This window comes from Anopheles merus, unplaced genomic scaffold (genome assembly GCF_017562075.2).
Source record: "Anopheles merus strain MAF unplaced genomic scaffold, AmerM5.1 LNR4000855, whole genome shotgun sequence".
NCBI classification, from domain to species: Eukaryota; Metazoa; Arthropoda; class Insecta; order Diptera; family Culicidae; genus Anopheles; species Anopheles merus.
In genome coordinates, this window is record NW_024428435.1 from 28 (window position 1) to 19,559 (window position 19,532).

At 49.8% G+C, this 19,532-nt stretch overlaps 2 protein-coding genes across 2 annotated transcripts; both read right to left on the reverse strand.

Annotated features, from left to right (window-relative positions):
- Positions 1-1,716: 1,716 nt before the first annotated feature.
- Positions 1,717-3,333, reverse strand: LOC121603105 (protein doublesex-like; the record flags this gene model as incomplete). The annotated part of the gene is made up of 3 exons (XM_041931826.1): positions 3,083-3,333; positions 2,773-3,000; positions 1,717-2,371 (listed from the first exon to the last, which is right to left on the reverse strand). Coding segments are annotated over exons 1-3 (1,134 nt in total), but the record flags the coding sequence as incomplete, so codon positions are not given.
- Positions 3,334-3,382: 49 nt separating this feature from the next.
- LOC121603104 (AT-rich interactive domain-containing protein 1A-like) lies at positions 3,383-18,698 on the reverse strand. Its single transcript, XM_041931825.1, has 7 exons — positions 18,381-18,698; positions 5,016-5,256; positions 4,801-4,948; positions 4,476-4,703; positions 4,220-4,382; positions 3,942-4,142; positions 3,383-3,897 (listed from the first exon to the last, which is right to left on the reverse strand). The coding sequence occupies exons 1-7, from the start codon at positions 18,433-18,435 to the stop codon at positions 3,383-3,385; spliced, it is 1,551 nt and encodes a 516-aa protein (XP_041787759.1). The 5' UTR covers positions 18,436-18,698.
- Between the last annotated feature and the right edge of the window lie 834 nt (positions 18,699-19,532).

Sequence of the window (19,532 nt, forward strand, 5' to 3'; positions counted from 1 at the left end):
TCTTTAATTTGTGTATTTTTTTAGAAAAGAATTAAAGCATTTTCTTATCCAACACGCCCTAGGTGTCCTACCCTTAGGTCAAGTGAATGTACATATCCTGAAGCTTAAATGTTATTCGCATGTGCTTGTAGTTTCCTTCTATTTATAATCCTCCCATTTCTCTATGCACATACAAACATGTGTGTGTGTAGATCGTTTTACAAGCATAATGATATGCAACGCGCGCGATTAGCGATATAGAGTAACCATATGTAAGAAATAAAATAATATTATAATTAGCGCTCATCATAAATGTAATGGGGGTGGTGGTAGTGATAATAATCGTACAAGTTGCTCCCCTAAACACACTGTTACATTCATCTCAGTACAGTAGCCTTCCTTTCCCCACTCGCGCTCTCCACCTTCTAAGAGGTGGTAAGAGAGGAAAAGCAAGAAAAGAAGCGAAAAAGTACGAATCGAACGAGAAGAAAAGGATATATTTGTGGTACGGTTAACAGAGACACGCATAGCGTCGTATATTATATTGTCAGGTTCGTCCTTTCGTCGAGAGATGAAGCAACAAAGAGAGAGAGAGAGAAAGAATGAGTGAGTGAGTGAGCAATCGAGTAGTGTAAACACAGATAGAGAAGGGGTATCATTGTACTACTGGTTTCTCTCACTTCGTTTTCTCTTTCTTTCGCTCTTCTCTTCTTTGCATGGTTTCGTGTTTTTTTCTCTCTTTCTCTCTTTCGTACTTGCGCTTTACCTTTTCCTAGCCTACTTTAATCAACCTTATCTCTAAACCTCCAACTACTACTACTTTACCTAAATGTTGCCTTTCTTGTGTTGCCGTATCCCACCCCTACCACGTTCTACTACCGCGTGGTGTGGATGGATGGGAGAGATGGTGTGTGTGTGTATGTATGTATGTGTGTGACACAGTTTTAAGAACACATCTTAAGATACACACCTACACCACACAGGATGATGAATCGTTTGTCGTTGCATTAAGCAAAAAAAAAAAAGCGGACGAAGACAATCCACAACGAAAGCGAGAAAGGATTCTACTCGTTATTGGCGGGTATGTACAACAACAATCTATTTTTGCTGCTAAAAGTTTGTGCTCGCAACTACTGCAAGGAAGCGTTCTGATCGTTTTCCTTCTTCCATCATATCATATCTCGCTCTACTCGTGTTAAGTCGTGTATGCCCTTTCTGTGAAGGTGTTTTGCTTGTCTCCTTCGCACTGGAAGAACTGCATGCAATTTAGTACAATTTGTATTTAAAAAGGACCTTTCCCTGTGCCCTTTCTCTGTTTTTGCGTTCAAAGTTACAGATCCACAACTAAATGCAAGAGAGAGGGAGTGAGAGATGAAACCTCTTTTTTTTCTTTAGTAGACGTCGTCGGCCGTCCTTGTCCTGTCCTTCGTTTCTGGACCCCTACCCTACACTACACTATCTACTATCGCCTCCCGCCGCTCCCCGGGCACCATTGTTTAGTACGCTTTCGGTTTCCCCCTTCCGCTCGCTGGCACCGTGCAGCAGCGTGCCTTTCTTCCCATTTCTGCACCAGCACCACCACCAGCACCTTCCGTCGCTGCGTCCGACACTGCGGGTCCGGACGTTCGTCTGTCGCGCTTGGACGTGGGTGGTGGGTGGTGGTGGTGCTGGGAGTGCCACTTCATCCAGCGGTTGCTGTGTCACCCTGTACTCCACCGCCTCCACCCTTGCTATTACCTGTGGTCGGCGCCAGCGGGGCTGCGGTGGTGGCTGCCGGTGTGGCCGCTCCGGCGTTGCTGTTGGGATGGACGGTGATCGTCGCTCACGATTCCCGCTCAGTTCCGCCGGGCTGCCTGCACCACCGTCCGATCCGGCGGCCGCTTGATTGGCCTGTCCACCTCCATTGCCATTGCTGTTGACCGTCGCAGCCTTGTCGTGGTGCTGCTTGTCGAGCGTGCCGTTGTTCTCGCTCGGTCCATTATCGTTGGAAATAACGGACGCCGGGTCCTTGCCGTCGTCCTTCGCCACATCGGCCCGTTCCTCCTTCGACGCCACCATGCCATCCTTGGAGGCTTCATCGCTGGCACTGCGTGAGACGGGACGCGAGTCTGACAGTGGTGCCGTCGTGCTGGCTCCACCGCCGTTTGTCGTTTCGTGTGCTTCGGCACCACCGGCTACCACGACCGGTGTTGCTACGCGCATCGCAGGACTGCCGCCGCCGGTGCCCCCGGGTGAGGAGGATCCGGACCGCTTAATCACACCGCCCGTCTCGTCCGCATTGCTGGTCGACTTGATGACGTTCGTGCTGTTGTGCCCGTCGGCGACGACGGGTGAGCGCGATTTTGCGTCACCGTTCCTGTCCGCGGTGCTGCTGCTGCTGCTGCTGTTAATACTAGTGACGTTTGTACTATTTACACTGTGTTCCGTGAGTTGCACCCCGGCAGATGGGGCCGCCGCGGGCGCCGGTGGCAATGGTTGCTGCTGTGTGGGAGCGGCAGCCACTACTTGTGGCGGTTGCTCTAGACGATGCGTTGGTGGTGGTGGTCCCGACGCCGCCGCCCCCGGCCCGCGATGTTGCTGGGAGGAGGAGGAACGCTGCTGCTGCTCCTGGGATGCAGCGGCGGCCGCCGCCGCCGCCACATCGCCGCATGTGTGCTGCAGATGGTGATGGTGGGCGGCGACCGCGGCCGCCTGATGGTGCGTGCTGGGCGGCGTTATGACCGCACTGCTGCGCCCGCTCGCGCCGGGCGGATGCTGCGAGAGCTGGGTTGCGTTTGGGCGCCCGGATGCGACCCGGGCGGCGGCTGCTGTTGCGCCGCATGATGATGCAGATGGTGCAGATGGTGACTGCCCGCACCGACGGGCGAGTGCGAGGACAGGGCCGAATGGGGATGGGGCGGCGCCTTGCTGCTGAGCGACAGTGGCGAAGCGGCGGCCATCGCGGCGGCAGTGTAGTACGGGTGCGGGGCGGCCGCACTGTTCGGGGTGTTGCTGCCGCCGCCGCCGCCGCCGCCGCCGCCGCTCGTGGCAACGATGGGCGAGGACGGGGAAGCACGGGTGGCCGGGTGCGGCGACGGATGGGTGGGACGCGGATTTGCTCGACGTTAGGGCGAGCGGGGCGCCGTGCGGTGAGGTAAGATGATGGTGGGGCGAGGGCGACGCCAGATGGTGGCCGCCCGTCGGGGAGGACGACACGACCGCCACCGGCGACCCGCCCGCGGACAGATTGAGCGAACCGTGGGCGGGCGGTGGAATGTGACCGGCCAGGCTGAGGTTCTGCGCGTTGGCCAGCGCTGCCGTGTGGGACAGATTCAGCCCGCCGATGTGCGCCATCGACGAGTGGTACGAGCTCATCGTGGAGGCGATGCTGTGGCTGTAGGCGGCGGCCGCGCGCCGCCGCCGGTCATCGACGGGGGCCCAGCGCGCTGCCGGGCGGGGGCGGCTGCGGCACCATGCCCGCCGACGGGTGCGACAGATTGAGCGACGAGCCGGCCGGCGGCTGCGGCACTTGTGGCAGCCCCAGTCCCATGCTCAGCCCGAGCGACGGGTGCAGCGGATGGTGCGAGGGCAGCCCGAGCGGACCGCCCTGGGGCCGCATGCCCAGCCCGAGCGGTGCGGACAGGCCGGGCGGCAGGCCGGGAATGGAGAAGAACGGCCGGGGCAGCGAGTGGGGCATCATGTGCATCATGCGCTCTCGCTCGCGCTCCCGCTCCCGCTCCCGTTCGCGCTCGCGGGCCGCTTCCGCTCGCGCGCTCTTCTCGCGCTGCTCGCGCTCCCGCTGCTCCTTCTCGCGCTGCTGCCGCTCGCGCTCCTCCTTCTCGCGCTGCTCCTTTTCGCGCTGCTCCTTCTCGCGCTGCTCCCGCTCGCGCTGCTCGCGCAGCTCGCGCTCCTTCTCCCGCTCGATCGCCGCCTCGCGCGCTTCCCGGGCCCGCTCCTCCTCGCGCAACCGAGCGGCCCGGTGCTCTCCTCCAGCTTCATGCGCTCGTGTATGCTCTGCATGCCCATGCCGGGCAGCATGCCGTACAGGTTGGGCGGGTAGGGTAGCGACGGGTAGAGCGGGTGCCCTGCGGCCGAATGGTGGCTGGCCCGCAGCATCTGGTAGCGCGGATCGAGATAGATGGCCGGATCGTGGTACGCCAGTGCGGCCGGGTTGAAGAGATTTGCTGCAAATGGGAGGTAAAGATGAGGTTAAGTTTACGCTCTATATCTGTTTGTGTGATTTAGACGCCGGGTCACTTACCTGGTGGCATGCCGGGAATGGAGCCGAACGCCGAGTACGCATCGATCGGAAACGCACCGGCCGGATGGGCTAGCCGTTCGTCCGGTCTGTACGGTTGAAATCCGCTTCGGGCCAGCAGTTCCGACTGGATCGTATTCGAGCTGGGCGGATTGAGGCGCGGCATCTGCAAAAAGAAAAAAAAAACAATGCGAAACATTCCGTTTAGTAACTCTTCCTCTCTCTCTCTCTCTTTCTCCTTCCCACTCTCTACACAAACCTTCTCCGGTGGTTGCGGCGAGGAGCGTTGCTGCTGCTGATGCTGCTTCTTGGCCGCATCGACGCCGCCTCCCCGACTGTCCCGCCCCCCGTCCCCGCTTCGTATCCTGCCGCCGTCGCTGATAATGTTCCCCCGCGCGTCCTCCCCGCGCCTGTCCACCACCATCGATGGCATCGCGTTGCCCGACGTCCAGCTGCATTCCACCTCCTCCTCCTCCGTTGCCACCTCCTTCTCGTTCCCGGTCCCGATCGCGATGATCTCTGTCTCGACCACCTCCTCCACCACCACCTCCCGGTCCGGGTCCTCCACTCGATCCGCCTCCTACCCCTGGTGCACCACCGCCGCCTCCACCACCACCACCTGCACCCGACGGTTCGTCTTCCTTGACGTCCGCCTGCTTGGCGAGATTACGCAGCGCGGCAGCAAACGATCCTGCTCCACCACCTCCTCCGCCTCCCCCACCACCACTACTGCTGCGTCCACCGGACGAAGGGTTTGGGCGTTGGGTGACGCGTGGATGGCGCCCGATCCACCCCGTGCGCCACCGACGGCACACCGAGCGGGGCCTGCTGCTGCTGCTGCTGCTGCTGCTGCGGGGGCGGCACCAAACCGGGCGAGGCGCCCGGCGGCAGATGGTGGTTCGGGCCGCCTAGCAGATGGTTCGAGTGTGGCGAGGAAGACGGATGGTGCAGCAGCTGCTGCTGCTGCTGCTGGGCGGAGGAGGACAGGACGGGCGGTGCCGGGCTAGTGACGGGACGCTTCTGTGCTAGTTTCGATTGTACTGCAAACAGAAAAGGAAAAGCATGAAAATTTTGATTAGTTAAAGTGCGTGAGAAACAGGTTAAAGAGCGGAAAGATGTTGTAATATGTAAATAACAGAAGTTTCCATCCATCCCAAAAGAGGCCTCCCAAAAGAGTTCGACAAGCTTTTGCGTAACATTCACGCTACATTGGAAGAGCAATTGCGCAACCAGTCGTAAACGCACACACACACACACCGAAGTGGGAGGCAGCACCCAATTCAACAAGTGTTGATTTTGGTCTCTTGCTTGAAGCACTGTGCAGCTGAACTGCATCCTGGCCAATATGCATGCACACACAAAGGGAATTCCGTTTGTTCGCTAGAATTTCATCAGCCGCCGGCAATTCCACACCGGAGAGCGTAAAATGAATTGAAATTTGCATTCGATCCCATCTCGCACCAATGGTTCGGTCGGTGTCGTGACGTCAAGCAACCAACTGTGCTGGGATTTCCCTTACTGCTTTCGCTTCCTGCTGCCCACACACCGTCCTCAGGCACAGTGTAATGGTATGTGCCAAGAAGTGCTCGGCCTCCATATTCCCCTCAGTGTGATCATGGCGCAAAACTGAAACCAATCTAACGTGGTCCACAATTCCCTTCGATGCTTGGGTGGGGTTGTGGGTTTTGCTCTTCCAACAGTCCGGATTGGGAATCATACAGAAAAGGCTACCTCTGCTGTGGGAGCGTACACAGATGGTAGGTAGGGTAGCACAGTACGCCCAATTTACAATCAATAAAACGGCACTACTACCACGAATCCATCGTCAAAAGTCATCCAAAGAGACCCTCCCCGGTTCGGTTCCAAAAATCCATTTCCAAGTACTCCCGCGGTGCTACCGTGCAGCGGCCGAGCTGTACGATCGATGTAATTTGATTTAGCGGAACTTTCAGCACACGGATTGTAATTAAACGTTTCACAGGGTCCAGAGTGTTTCTGACTTTTCCGGCTAAAAGTGGTTGGTGTGTTGAGGGCTGAGCCCAATAATTGGATGGCGAGAAATCGATTTCGGGAGAAATAGTATATTGGAGCTAGAGTAGGTGGTCGTTTACTTCCCTATAAGTTGCTTTCGGGGCAATTTAAAGAGACACATAGAATATATTTTTAAATTAAACAATTCTACATAATATTCAGCACATTGTTGTGCTCTTTGCTTTCAGCATCAAAATTACACAAACTGGCAAAAGTAAATCGCACACACAGTTGGTTTGAGAAGCTTTTAGAATAATCCTGCTAGCTACACTTCGAAGGCTTCTCTCGCTCTTTCTCACCGAGGTTTGACGAAATCATTCAGTACACAAACAAAGCCTTTTGCCGTGTCCAAGAATACGTGTATACAGTCAACCTAACCCAGAAAGAAACACAACAGCAAGCTTGATAATACCCTCCCGAGCGCGCGTTGTAAGCGAAACGGTGTAATACAGGGTTTTCCAGGATTTATCATAGTTGTGCGACAATTGTTTGACCCTTTCTTATATGACTCTTTGGAAAGGCCCCTTAGTAATTCCTGTTAGATTTGTCAAACAATGGAGAGTCCAATTCCTGTTGCATTCAATTCATTTCTCATAAGAAAGAGCCAATAAAGTGTCCCACAGCTATGAGAACTCCTGGAAAACCCTGTAACATTTAAGCGAAATTTCACGCCCCATTAAAGTAGCTTTTGTCGGGCACCAACTGCTGGTGGTACAACAGCAAAGCAGTCAGTGTGTGTGTGTATCAGTGTGTAAGCGGCTTAAAAATTGGACCAAAACTATTGGCTGTTTGCTGGGTTCGATTTCTTTCCCTTCCTTTTAACCTCCAAACAAAGCACACCAACAACCAAGGCCTGCTCCGTGGATACTAGACCACGAACACCACCGCCACCGGGGTGAACACGTGTCTCGTCGTTTGGCAAGCGGCGATATGACGGCGATATACACAGTTCCCTCGGAGTCCTCTCTTTTTCCCCTTCTACACTGTGCTTTGAGGACACCATGGAGGCACACAAACACGCGTCATCTTTGCGTGTATCGAGTGAATTCAAGATGCGGGTTCGAAAGACATGCGGCGAGAACCGGCTGTTGATCCGGCAAAACCGGGTGAGCCGGCACTTTCGTTGTAGGGTAAGTGCTACAAACCCCGCTCGTTTGAGGTCGAAGGTGTTTTTGGTGAGCTAGCTACCCAAGAAGGGGAGTTACCCGAACCTAAGCTGGCCCTAAACCAACCAACCAAAAAGCACATGTACCCAATCTGTCAATGATCCTTTTAAATACGCAATTTTAGCCCGGCTTCTTTTTGCGTCCTTTGTCTTCCCCTTGGGACTGGTTGAGAAACCACTTCTCAACAGTTGCTTCTTCCTTGCGGCAACTTTGGGTGCGAAGGATTAACAGAATTATACCCTTGGGCGGTGTGTGTGTGTGTGTCTGCAAGGACCCTTGCCTGCTGCTGGCGCTGTTTTCTCGGGAAAGCACATTACGGCGTCGCTCAGCATGCTTGTGTGTCTGGTGTGCAATTTACGGTGCGAACAAGGGACACGGACAGGGGGGCACAACAGCCGTTTACAGAGTGTGGAAAAATCACTTAAGGATAATTGTTCTCGGATACACACACCGAGCCCAAAACCGGATGCAAACTTTAGCCCTGCGCGCTCGGTCCCTTTATTTGGGTCATGTGTCTGGTTCGGACCGAGGTTTTTGGGAACCCAAAGAACCGGGGTGCAAGCAAGGAAGGATATGTGTGACAGAAACCATAATTTCCATACTGTGTTGTGTCAGACATCAGAATCGGCGGGAAGGGCGCAGAGCAATTTCTAAAGAAAACTTATTACGCATTCAATACGACCGGAACACCCGGTGTGGCAAAATAGAGGGAGATCAGGGTTGTGTGTAGCAACACAGTCTCTTGCCGACTCTAACGTCCCTCCTAGTTCCCACTATTGCATCAAGGTTCTCACAGTAATCGATCCGTAGCACTTCTCACTCACTCTTTCACTCACTCTTCTAAAAGATGCCATCCGCAAAGCATCCTGCTTTATTGATGTGTTCATTTTCCGGCGAGATCAATGCACCCGTTTGGCTTACTTTTAGTTCTCTTTGGGCCCCTTCAATTACAACTCAATCAAACCCGCTTTTTTTGGAAATGGGGGAAAGATTCGAGAACCAGCAGTCTGTCGGAACTTTGCAAGAGTGTAACAGTCGCTTTAAAAAAATAAGTCAAGCCTTCACTATCGATTTTGCGCTCAAAACACACCCTCCTCCTTGAGTCCCCGCCTTCCTTTCAGCCGTAACGTTCCGACTCGTATAATTTAAACTCGACCATCACCATACCATGCACAACCCCCAATGGTGAACAATTAAACCAATTGTCAATTGAGTTCGATTATCGTAATCAATTTCACCGCATGATGATGATGATGTGAAGGAGGAGAAAGTGTTCGTTATGTGCCCCCATCCCGCACCCCGTGTGTCTGTCTGGTTGAACTTGGCATGCCGCTGATCCAATAAATTGATTACGCGACTCTTCTCCCGGGTTGACACCACCGTTGTTTTATTATTGTTTCTCTGTCCCTTAATCATTTAAACCAGCAAACATAACGATTGCCTGTGGTTGCTTTTGCTTTCTTTACGGAGAAGCATCCTGCTCGATTGGAACATGTAGCCACTTTCAACTTTCATTCGCCGGAGTGGCACGGTGGTCTAATGGATAAACGCACGCCCGTTTGTGTATGGTTTGTTACTGTTATCAATTCCCATCCAAACGGGGACCTGTAATAGGACTACTTGAGATGACGATTAAACACTTCAAAGTCTCCAAAATCTGAATCATTCGCTACTAATATTGTGTACTACTTCCACACCCTCTCTCTCTCTCGTCCTCTCTCTCTCTCTTTCCTCCACAACCAAAATCACATTGGCTTTTTCCTAGTCGGCGCAGCAATTTGGGAAGAATTTTTATTTGAAATGCTCATGCAATATTGCTGAATCCTACACCATTATGAAGCTCAACCCCTGGGGCGCACCAAAAAAGAACAGAAGCAAAGATATACATACACATGCTGAACACATCCTCTTCTAAAACAAAAAAACTGCCCGATCAAAACCCGTCTTTTAAACACACAAATAATAATAAAGCATCTGTTATACGGGGATGCGCGCGTGTGTGGAGAGAGTGCAGGGTAAGAAAACGATATATATCCCATTCAACAAGATAAATATAGGCACTTAAGTGAGTGGCGTGCGTGTGTGTGTGTGCGTGCGTGTTTACAAAACTCGGCAAAGATGGTAATAAAAATAAAAACGCACATTCACAACCCACACACTACACTCTCGGCGGGTTTATCGATTCCTCTTCGGTCACGGGTCTAGAGCGGTCCTAGCTGAAGGCCGAGTAGGAGCAGGGGCTCGTCGCATGTCGTCGCTGTTCCATCATAACATCGGCCTCTCATCCCTCGCCCCTAGCCATGGTGTTTGCTCACGCAAAGCCCGCATCTTCTGGTCTGCTCCCTTAGGGACAGACACTAAAACACCGAACTAACCAGTCCCAGCGGGCAGAAGGAGGCTGAGCAGAAACTTCACCCCGTATCTCTGGCCTCTTGGTGGAAGAAAACTCAACTCAAATTTAAAGCGAGAGAGAGAGAGAGGGTGAGACGAGCGGGAAAGGAAGAATAAAATTCCCGTTTCCCAACTTAACATTATTGACCGAGAATCGAGCATTGTGTGTGTGTGTTTTTGTATGAGGAGAAGCAGTAGTAGTAGCAGTAGCAAATAGTCCCCCTCTGTCCCTGCCTGTCTGTCCCTTCAGTTCTTCAGTTGAGATGTATCCGATTACATCAACAACAAAGCGTGTTGCCATTTACAGGAATGGGATAAAGCGATGGAGTTGATTGGCTTAAAGACAGCCCGAGAGAGAGAGAGAGAGAGAGAGCTAAGGAACGGGGGAAGAGTTTTGCCTATTTAAGTAAAGTTGATCATCTGTGATTTTGTGGAAATGATTTGCCAATTTTACGCCCGGCTAGAGTTTTGAGGACGGTAACAAATTGTTTCTGATGTGCTCGGGCAAATCTCCGCCCTTTTGCCGGTACATTTGTTTTTCAAATGCGATAAGCACTCTTCACTAGTCCCCTCTTGAGGAGGACTTGTGCAAGAACTACTTCATAAGCCGATGCAAGAAACACATTTCCACGCGCGCACACACACAGTGGCGTGCAACACGTACCGCCGCCGTTCGTTTGGTGGTCCTACCGATGAAAACTACACCACGAAACAGTCGTTTATTTAACCGTAGAGTTGGCAACCAGATTTACACACGTAAGTTGGCAACCGGCATACCCGGGTATTCCACACGTTTTGATGCAAAAAAGTGACGATTTTCATAGGTAAACAATGCTTTATATTTTAATGCTGTAAGCAAGTAATGCCGACCAGATATCTCTTCTATTTCATTTATTTATTAAGTTTTTCATTTTATTATAAAATAACGTTCAAATTGAAATTTGGAATCGCTGAATTTGACTCGAAAATAAGCACAATACGAAAAGAGGAAGAAGAGAAACGTCATTCTCCATACAAAATGTATGGAATACCCGGTATGCTGGTTGCCAACTTACGTGGTAAAGTTTAAAAAAATCAAAATAAAATACTTACAGGCTGTTAAAATTACAATTTATGCATCAAAAAATCATAAATTAAAAGTTGAGAGACTAAGGAAAATTTCAGGTGAATAAAAGCAATGAATCAAAAGTTATTGCAGTTCGAAGTTGAAAAAAATACCCGGGTATCCGGTTGCCAACTTAAAGGTTAAACCCGTTAAATAGCGGTGGCTGTTGGAAAACTAGCTTTTCGTGGTGACCGGTTTACGACACCACAAAACGCCACCCCGTTTAACACGCAACCGAGCCGGTAGTGTTTGAATACCAAATCCAATCACAAAAATATGCTCTGCAGTTCCTCCATTAGCCAACCAATTCCATTCGGCTGGTGGTGGTAATGGTGTACGCTTGTAGGTCGTCGAAATGGTTGAAAGTCAATAATAATGGTGTGGAATGTTTGATGAGGTTAGTTCCTAAAATTCCAATGTGCTCCAAATGAATGCGTTGGCATGCAGAATCGTCATGGCGTGCCAGAGAGTTCACACGCTTATACAAAACACCATGTCGTACACACGCACACATATGCACAGTCACATTTTCCTCATAGCAGAGCTGAGTTTGTCCATCATCACCCACACAGATTCATCTTCTTTCCCTCTCTTCAACGGAAGGCAAACACCCACAACAATACGCGCCTCGAAGTGAACTGTCAACTTGAAAATGTCAAAATAATTGCTATCCCTTTTACTTCTCTCACTCGAACGTCAGTCATCGCACCATTTAAATATAAACAAGTAAAGAGGACTTTTTACAGAATTTGTGTAAAATTTGTGTAGGAATACGTGTCGGGGAGAAGTCGTTGTTCTAGAAGTATCCACTATTAAAGGAACAACATTAAGTATTGAACACATTCCAAAACTGGATTCGAACACTGGAACGATCTAAGTCTCTGTAGTATCTCCACGATCATGACGTACGGCTATGGAGACTGTTACGCTGATGGTCAGTGGCAAGCGCTTTTGATTGCTTCATTAACAAGCACAATCAATTTGGCTGTGAAAATTACATAACAATCGTGTCGCTATCATTAGTATTGTGTAAGGTAGATGTTATCCATCATATTTGATTTTCAGCAAAACATTTCAAGCGAAACGACACATTCAACTTTCATTCACTGTGATTCTGAACTATAATTAAACACACCACTATAACACGGTAAAGCACCATTGCCGCGACAGCATCAGATCTTCATAATGAGCAGCGAAAAACGTCGTGTGAGACCATTGTAAAAGACCACACACCAAACCCCATCCATGTAGCGAAAGAGGAACTTCATAAAATTTCGTACTATTTTTCGCAACAGCCCACACAAGCAAGGTTTTACACTCGGTTCCTTCCTCCCGATTCCGCGTACCTAGCGCGCCCGGTGGGTGAGCGTGAAAAATTATCTTCCCTGCGTCAAACATGTGTAAATTTGAATCGACCACAAACGAGCGCCGCAGCCTGTGTTGTTGCAGCAAACGAACGAAGGGGAGTGTGTGGTGATCGGAAAAGTGCGAGACACGCAACACACAGGAGGGTGCACACACGAATGACTAAAATACCATGAAAATTGAGAACGGCAATAAACAAACAATCATTTAACGCGCCCCGGCCGCCTGGGGTGAAATGGTTTTAACTTTGTCCATCCCCCCTCCCCCCTCCCCCCTCTCACCGTCGGTGTCGGCGTCGTGTTCCCAAAGCGCGCCATGCCGTTCCATCTATTTTATGACAGATGAGTGGTGTGATCAAAGCTGTCACGGAGTTAATGAAGGCTGTGAAAAACGTCCGACAAACGATGTGACACCAGCCAGCGCCTCCCCCAGCACTACGGAACCACACCAAACACCCACCCACCCCCTCCGGCTGCAAACCACAGCGCGCGGGTTTGTGATGTGTCACGACACGAGCCGGGGATTGGGGTGTGAATACGCTGCATGGACATGATGAACGCGCCATTTCGCTTCGCTTCTTTTACTCGAAATGGCCGCCGTTCGTGACACTTTATATGGGCGACCGGCGACCACAATTTGTCGTCGGCTGGTACTACAACCTTTCTCCTCATTTAGCTTGTGACCAGCTGTGACTAGTGGTAAAAGCTGGATTCGCGCCAAAGGGCCGAGGACGACGACGAAACACCACTAACGGACGTTTTTGCATCGCTTGCTGGCCCGTCCGTTTTCCTTTCTGCGATCTGGGTGATCTTTTGACGATAAAAAATTGCAATAAAACTTGCAAAACCAACCAACGAACGAATTCGCAACAACTGTGTCCGACAAGGAAGTGTAGGTAGCATCATCGCCAACAGTGGCAGGGAGAACAGGAATCCATGCCATGTCAACCGGAAACCGACGACTATATCCGACCGTAATGTGCCCGCTTAGCGATACACACACACACACACACACACACACACGCCCGTGATCCCATGTGTGCATGATTCCGAAATGTTACCAAGAAAACGTTACCCAACAACAACATTCCCGCTGGGTGTAAGTAAGTAAGCGGTTAATCTCTCTCGCTCTCTCTCTCTCGCTCTCTCCGGGTGATTCCGGGTGGTACAACACAGCTTCGTTCTGATCCGATACCCGTCACTGCCCGTCATGAACTTTGTTGATTTGTTTGTGTTTTCCCGTTTCCTTTGAAATACGGAACTCCGCGACGAAGGAAGGCAAAAGCGAGTGGGTGGTGCACGACCGTAAAGGTAATTTTAGACTACGATTTCAATCGATTGATCTTTTTTTCGTTTCTTTCCACTGTGAGCGTGATTTTCCTACACGGTACGGAAATTTGTGTGGGCATGTTTCGTAGAAGTAAAAGAATTTATGGAACAAAATTGGGTAGAAAAAATGCTGTTGTATTATTTGGGTGTAATTATTCAACAAATCAATGCCTAATGGAAGACATTTAAAGCAAAAGCGAGATCTTTCCTCTCTACAAGAGCTACAGACGGAGGTGGGTTGACCAATTGACGGATGTTCCAATTTAATACTCGATCGAAGTTTTCCATTCCGCATCGCAATAAGTCAAATCACATTCTTCGACAAAACGTGCTCAGCAAACTAAAACAAACAACAACAAAAGGTCCCACCACGATGGCTATTACCGTGAGCAGAGGATGAATCAAACTTCAAACATTGGTTGGTGTTTGTGTTTAGTATGTAGAAACAGTGAGGCGTTGTTGGTGGCTGGTTGCTCAAACTTTGCCCACCTTTCTCTCTCTCTCTCTCTCTCTCTCTCTCTCTCTCTCTCTCGGTGACATGGAGAGTGTTTGAAAAGCATGGAAAAAGAAAAATCAACCCCAGCCGACGCTGGAAAATGAACAACAGCAGGGGCGGATCAGTTTCCTTCCCACGCGGCATAGCATCATGGCATGACATGGCATGGGAATGGTTGTGATTACTAAGAAGTTTCGTTTGGACTGTTGAGAAGAAAACAAAAATCAAAACACACACAGACGGACACACACAAATCGGTAGCGATCGGGAAAACATCACACCCTTGCGAGGGTGTGAGAACGATAAAAGAGAGCAAACGGAAATAAAACGAAAAAAACACAGACACACACACCGAAAAGGAAAATCGGTAGGTAAACATAATAAAGCAAATAAAAAAGCCCTCCGTGAACAGGGGGGCAACGGGAAAGGGGCGAAATTACTTCCCAGCTTGTAATAAAAATGAAATAAAATGTTAACATCACGATGAACCGGACGAGCGAACGAGAAAAATCGAAATGAAGGACCAAAAACAAAAACCACACATCGACACATAAAACAAAAACATGACGACAAATGACGATTACAAATCGTAGCACAAAAAAGAACGAACAAAGAACCGACAACACACGCCCGAAATGGTCCCTGACGACGTCGTCGTCGTCGTGTCAATCCGGGCTGAAATATGGTCGCAAATAAAAACCACACCCACCCACCAGTCCGTCGGCAAACCTGCCACACATCTTGATCCGGTCGTATTTCTTTCCATTCACCCACAGCCACCCACCCGACCGCACGACACGCCCGAGAAGGTGGTGGCTATGGAATGCGGGCAACAAGGGGAAGGTTTTTTGGCCGACCAGCGTGAAACATTCTGTCGGGGGTACGCAAAGTGCAAAACCAAAACATGGCTGAAAGTTGAAGGGAGCATGACACCCGACCTGCCAACCACCCACCCACCGGTTTGGGAAGTATTTTATCAGCTCACTAATTAGATAAATCCGTATCATCGCCGTATCCACCCGTGTCTCGCTATCATCATCGGCCCCGTCGTGCTCGGAACGATTATTTGCTGGTTCGAGGTTAAACTGTATGTACAGAGAGCCGGTGGTGCTTGGGCGGCGGCAAAAAGAGACATGAAACGATCCGCCTTTCCCGACCGGATGCGAAGATGAAAAAGAAGCACACCCTCTTCCTCTTCGCCCCCCGCCGCTTGTGGCTTTCTTCTTCAACAGTTTGCGCCACACCAAGCATTTTCATTTTTCATCAAACATCCTTCCCCCCATGTCCACACTCACTGTGTCTCATCGTCCACCAAAAACGCCATCCGGTTTCCGCAGCGTAAATCAATTCTCGTACCATCTCGCTCGTGCCCGCCCCGGTGGGCACGCGAGCACGAAAAGCACCAGGCGCATCCATCGACCCCCAGCCACGCCACCACACCGAGAGAGAGAGAGGAGCGCCGTGTACCGGGCGTCTCCATCGAGCCGCGCGCGCCCGGCGAGGCGATACACGGCAGAGCAAAGCGCAGCAAGCGGGCAAATTTTCCCCAACTCACCCAAAACGGGTGGGAGGAAACAGAAGGAGGAGAGGAGGGGGAGAGCGGGGGGTGGCAGCGCGTATTTACCACCCACTTAGTGAACCGAAGTGACTCGCTCGCTTTAATGGTGATGGTGTCGATGTCAAATTAAATATGAACTCAAGTGGATAATAAACAGCAGGGGGGACACACGGACGACACACACAACGGCGAACTTCGTACGTACCCGGAGCAACCGGGTTTGCAGCTAGAGTGTCGAGTTTTCTCTCCTTCTCCTGCACCCCCAGGTTCACACTCTTGCGCCGAGTCCTGCGGCCGTATACCGTTACTGCTGCTTCGCCGTCCGAGAGTGTGTTTCGTGTGGAAGAAGTTTTTAATGGGAAGAAAACGGAAAGCGACCGAGCGTTCGAGAGGGATGCACATTTGCTTGAAACAAGGAAGCGAGAGAGAAAGAGAGCGTATTTACTCAAGCAACGAGAGAATGTAGATAAACGAAAGGGAGCCACAGCGTATTTCCCCTACAAAATCCACTTCTCTCCCTAACCCAACCAGTCAGTGTGTGAGTGTGTATGTCTCACAGAACAAGGACTACTCTCTCTCTCTCACTCTCGCTCGTTTCCCCACTGGTACAGCCCTGTTTTTTGCAGTACTTAGCTACGGTTTTTTCACTTACAAAACCTCCGTTTGCCCACTTGACAGCCCTCTAATCATGATTGTCTCACCTATACATAAATACATACACACACGAATGCACCACTCGCACGCAATTTACCAATCGTTCAACAACAACAGCAGAACAAAAAGTGAACACATACCGGAACGTGCTGATTTTCTGCTCACTGTGTGTTTCCTCACAGCAATTTTCCGGACGCGTTACAAGGAAATCTGCGCTGACGAGTGGAGCAGCGGCGGCAATGGTGTGATGTGATTTGCGTGTGTGTGTGTGTGGTGAGGATTTTGTAACCATAATTCAGCGCCACACTGCTCTGCGCACAGCACTACACTACCTTCGTGCCGTTTGCCGTTCGGAATGCGGTCAATCTTTTGGCTTATTAGCACAGAGTATTAAGGCGTAAAATTATGGTGGCTTAGAAATGGAGCTGTATGTGTGTTGTGGAACAAAGGCACGTGCGTGACGTGTTTCGAAGGGTAGATTGCTCATTTAATTGAAATGAATATTGGGACCATAACCTGACGAGGAACCTTTTTTGTTGGGATTTTTTGCTTCAATATTTCTCATTTTTTCTTAATCGAAATTTGAATGCTACAATAGTTAAGCAAACAAAGCATTGCTTAGAGCTTCAGAGTCGCGCAAACCTCCCCTCAAATGCCATATTACACTTTCTGCGCAATTTCTATCATTTCGATTGCAAACATTGTACAAAAGAAGTATGAAATATGGCGAAGAAAGTCAAACGGTGGAAGGAATTTTCTAGGATTTATCCATTTTGTTTTTTTACCCCCTCCCTCCACGCGCAACCATCTTAATAATAGGAAAAAACACTCGCCGGAAAAGTTGAACGTTTTGCCACAGAAATTCAGACTCCCTCTCTCTCTCTCTCTCTCTCTACCTCTCTCTATATTTCCTTTTTCCCGACCAACAGTAGTGGGTTGACATTAAGACCGATCGAAAAAAAAAGGGGGCCCAGAGTCAGCGCGAAAAGGGCACCACCAAACGATCGGGTAGTGCCCGACATCTTATTTTGCCAACATTTTTGCCCTCTCCAAAGCCCCCGGGTTCAACCTTCACTTAAGGAGCTTTACCTTTGCTCGCAAAAGAATGGAATGGAAGGAAGAAATAAGAAAAACCACCCCCGGAAAACTTCACAGCAGTCGCGGGCGTCTACTATTGCTTCACGGTGTAACCTTTTTTTCTGGTTTCTGGTTGATACTCTCTCTCTCTCTCTCTCTCTCTCCCCTCCGGGGGTGAAGTGGAAAATGCTTTGAAAACATAAAATGGAACGCGACAAAGTGAACAAATCTCTAACCGTCTTCAAGTGTCGGATGCTTTTCTCTCCCCCTTCCCTGGTAAGGCGTTTTTTGCCATTTCTTTTCCTTCAAACACACACACAAGAAGATACACTGTTTTCTTCACTTCCCACCGAAAGAAAAAAAACGAGCAAGTTTGCACTTGGGCGCTGCTGCTGATGCTGCTCCTTGGGCAAACATTTTGTCGAGTGTAATGGGAGAAAAAAGCACGGGCGCACACACACTCACACACACACACACACAAGGGCTCATGATTTGCATAATAACACGGAGCAGCAGAAGGTAGGATAGAGACTTCCTCCACTTGGCAGCGATTGACTTTTGGGTCAAAAATGGCGCTTCGTTTCTTTTCCTTTACCAACGCACGCAGCAACAAACCCTTCCCAAGAACGTTCAGCAAAAGAAGCTTAGAGAGCCGTACAATGTAGATATTTTACATTCCGAGCTTTTCCAGGAATGTATTCCCTTTCATACGCTGGCTGTACGGACGAAGAAGTCGTCTTTATCCCTTTTCGGATGCAATGTTTTTTTGTTTTTTCGCTCGTAAAAGCTTTGAAAGCATCGATGTAAGTAGCAAATCTGTTACTCTTCGCCATTACACACGAACACACACACACCACCCACAGCTATAACCGACGGTTGTTAATCCGCTTTAGAGCCGATGGCTGTCATGTTGCGCCATTCGTCAGCCATAGCTCGCCGTACTGTATTCCAAACCCTGTTGTAGCTGCTGCTGCTGTTGGTGGTGTCTCTTACCGGGTAGTGGTATTGGAGCATGAATGTTTGCCAATCCTCGTGGTATCCATTCCATGTTGATTGGATTCGGTTAGGCGGTGGATGGCGATGACAAGCGAGAACAGCAGCAGGAACGACCGACGACGACACAATAATTGCCGCAGACGATGGCGATGATAATGATGTGTCCCCCCCCCCCCGTCGGCTCTACCGCCCACTCTGTCTACTGGGCCAGACGGGCGAGCCTGTTTTTTTTTTGTTTTATTTCAGGAAAATTGATCCGGTGTCGTCGGTGGACCGCGATATCACAACATCACCACCACCATCATCGTGTGTTTTAAGCGAGGAGAGCGAGAGTCCGTTAAAATGCCGACGGTAAACCGTATCGTATTGTTTTGTATGCACACACTAACAGAATGCGAAGAAGGTTTTATTGTGTGTTTTAAACCCGGCTAAAGGTTGTTGACTACTTCACAAACATTATTATGCACAGATATTCACACTTCACACTGGAAAGGGAAATTGATTACAATCACGTACACTCTTTTAGAACAAATTAAACTCTACAGCATTATTGTGCATTATTGGGTACAAAAACAGTCATAGCTAAGTAAGATATTACACATCACATGTTTGCCCTTCATCAAGACAATACATTTAATATTTCGTTATCAAGTACCAAATCGCAATAGAATCATTAAACGTTCAATCGTAACCTTGCACAAAGCGGTTCTAAAAATTAGAAAAAAATAGTCTAATCCTTTTTCGAAATTTGACACCCAATCAAATCAATCTTTAAGACAGTTTATGCATAAGTGTATCATTTCATCGGAAAACTTGTCATTGCGTACACCACGCGCATCCATTCCACCCCATTCAGCCTAACTGCAGCATCGTGCGAACCCCACCCACAGTGTGTGCCATCAAAGTTTTTGCATACGATAGGAGGTGGCAAAATCAACATGGCCACCACTACCCCCAAAAGCATCAGTAGTAGCGGTTCCGTGTGCAACCGTGCAGACACGACCACCGTCAGCGAGTTGCAGCACCCGTGTGTGCGGCGTGCGCTATGTGTAGTGCAGTCTAGTTACTAGCAACACTGTAGGGGCTGATGATGCTACACGGGGGATGAATGCTGTGTTTTTTTTTTTTTTTTTGTGCGGTGGTGGCAGT

Excerpts from the sequence above, each read along its gene's own strand:
- LOC121603104 (XM_041931825.1), bottom strand. The coding sequence starts at position 18,435 with ATGGAATGGATACCACGAGGATTGGCAAACATTCATGCTCCAATACCA. Across the intron at positions 4,949-5,015 it reads CTCGGTGTGCCGTCGGTGGC|CAGTAGTGGTGGTGGGGGAG; the intron begins GCACGGGGTGGA and ends CGGTGGACGCAG. Across the intron at positions 4,704-4,800 it reads GCGGCGGTGGTGCACCAGGG|GAGGTGGCAACGGAGGAGGA; the intron begins GTAGGAGGCGGA and ends GGGAACGAGAAG.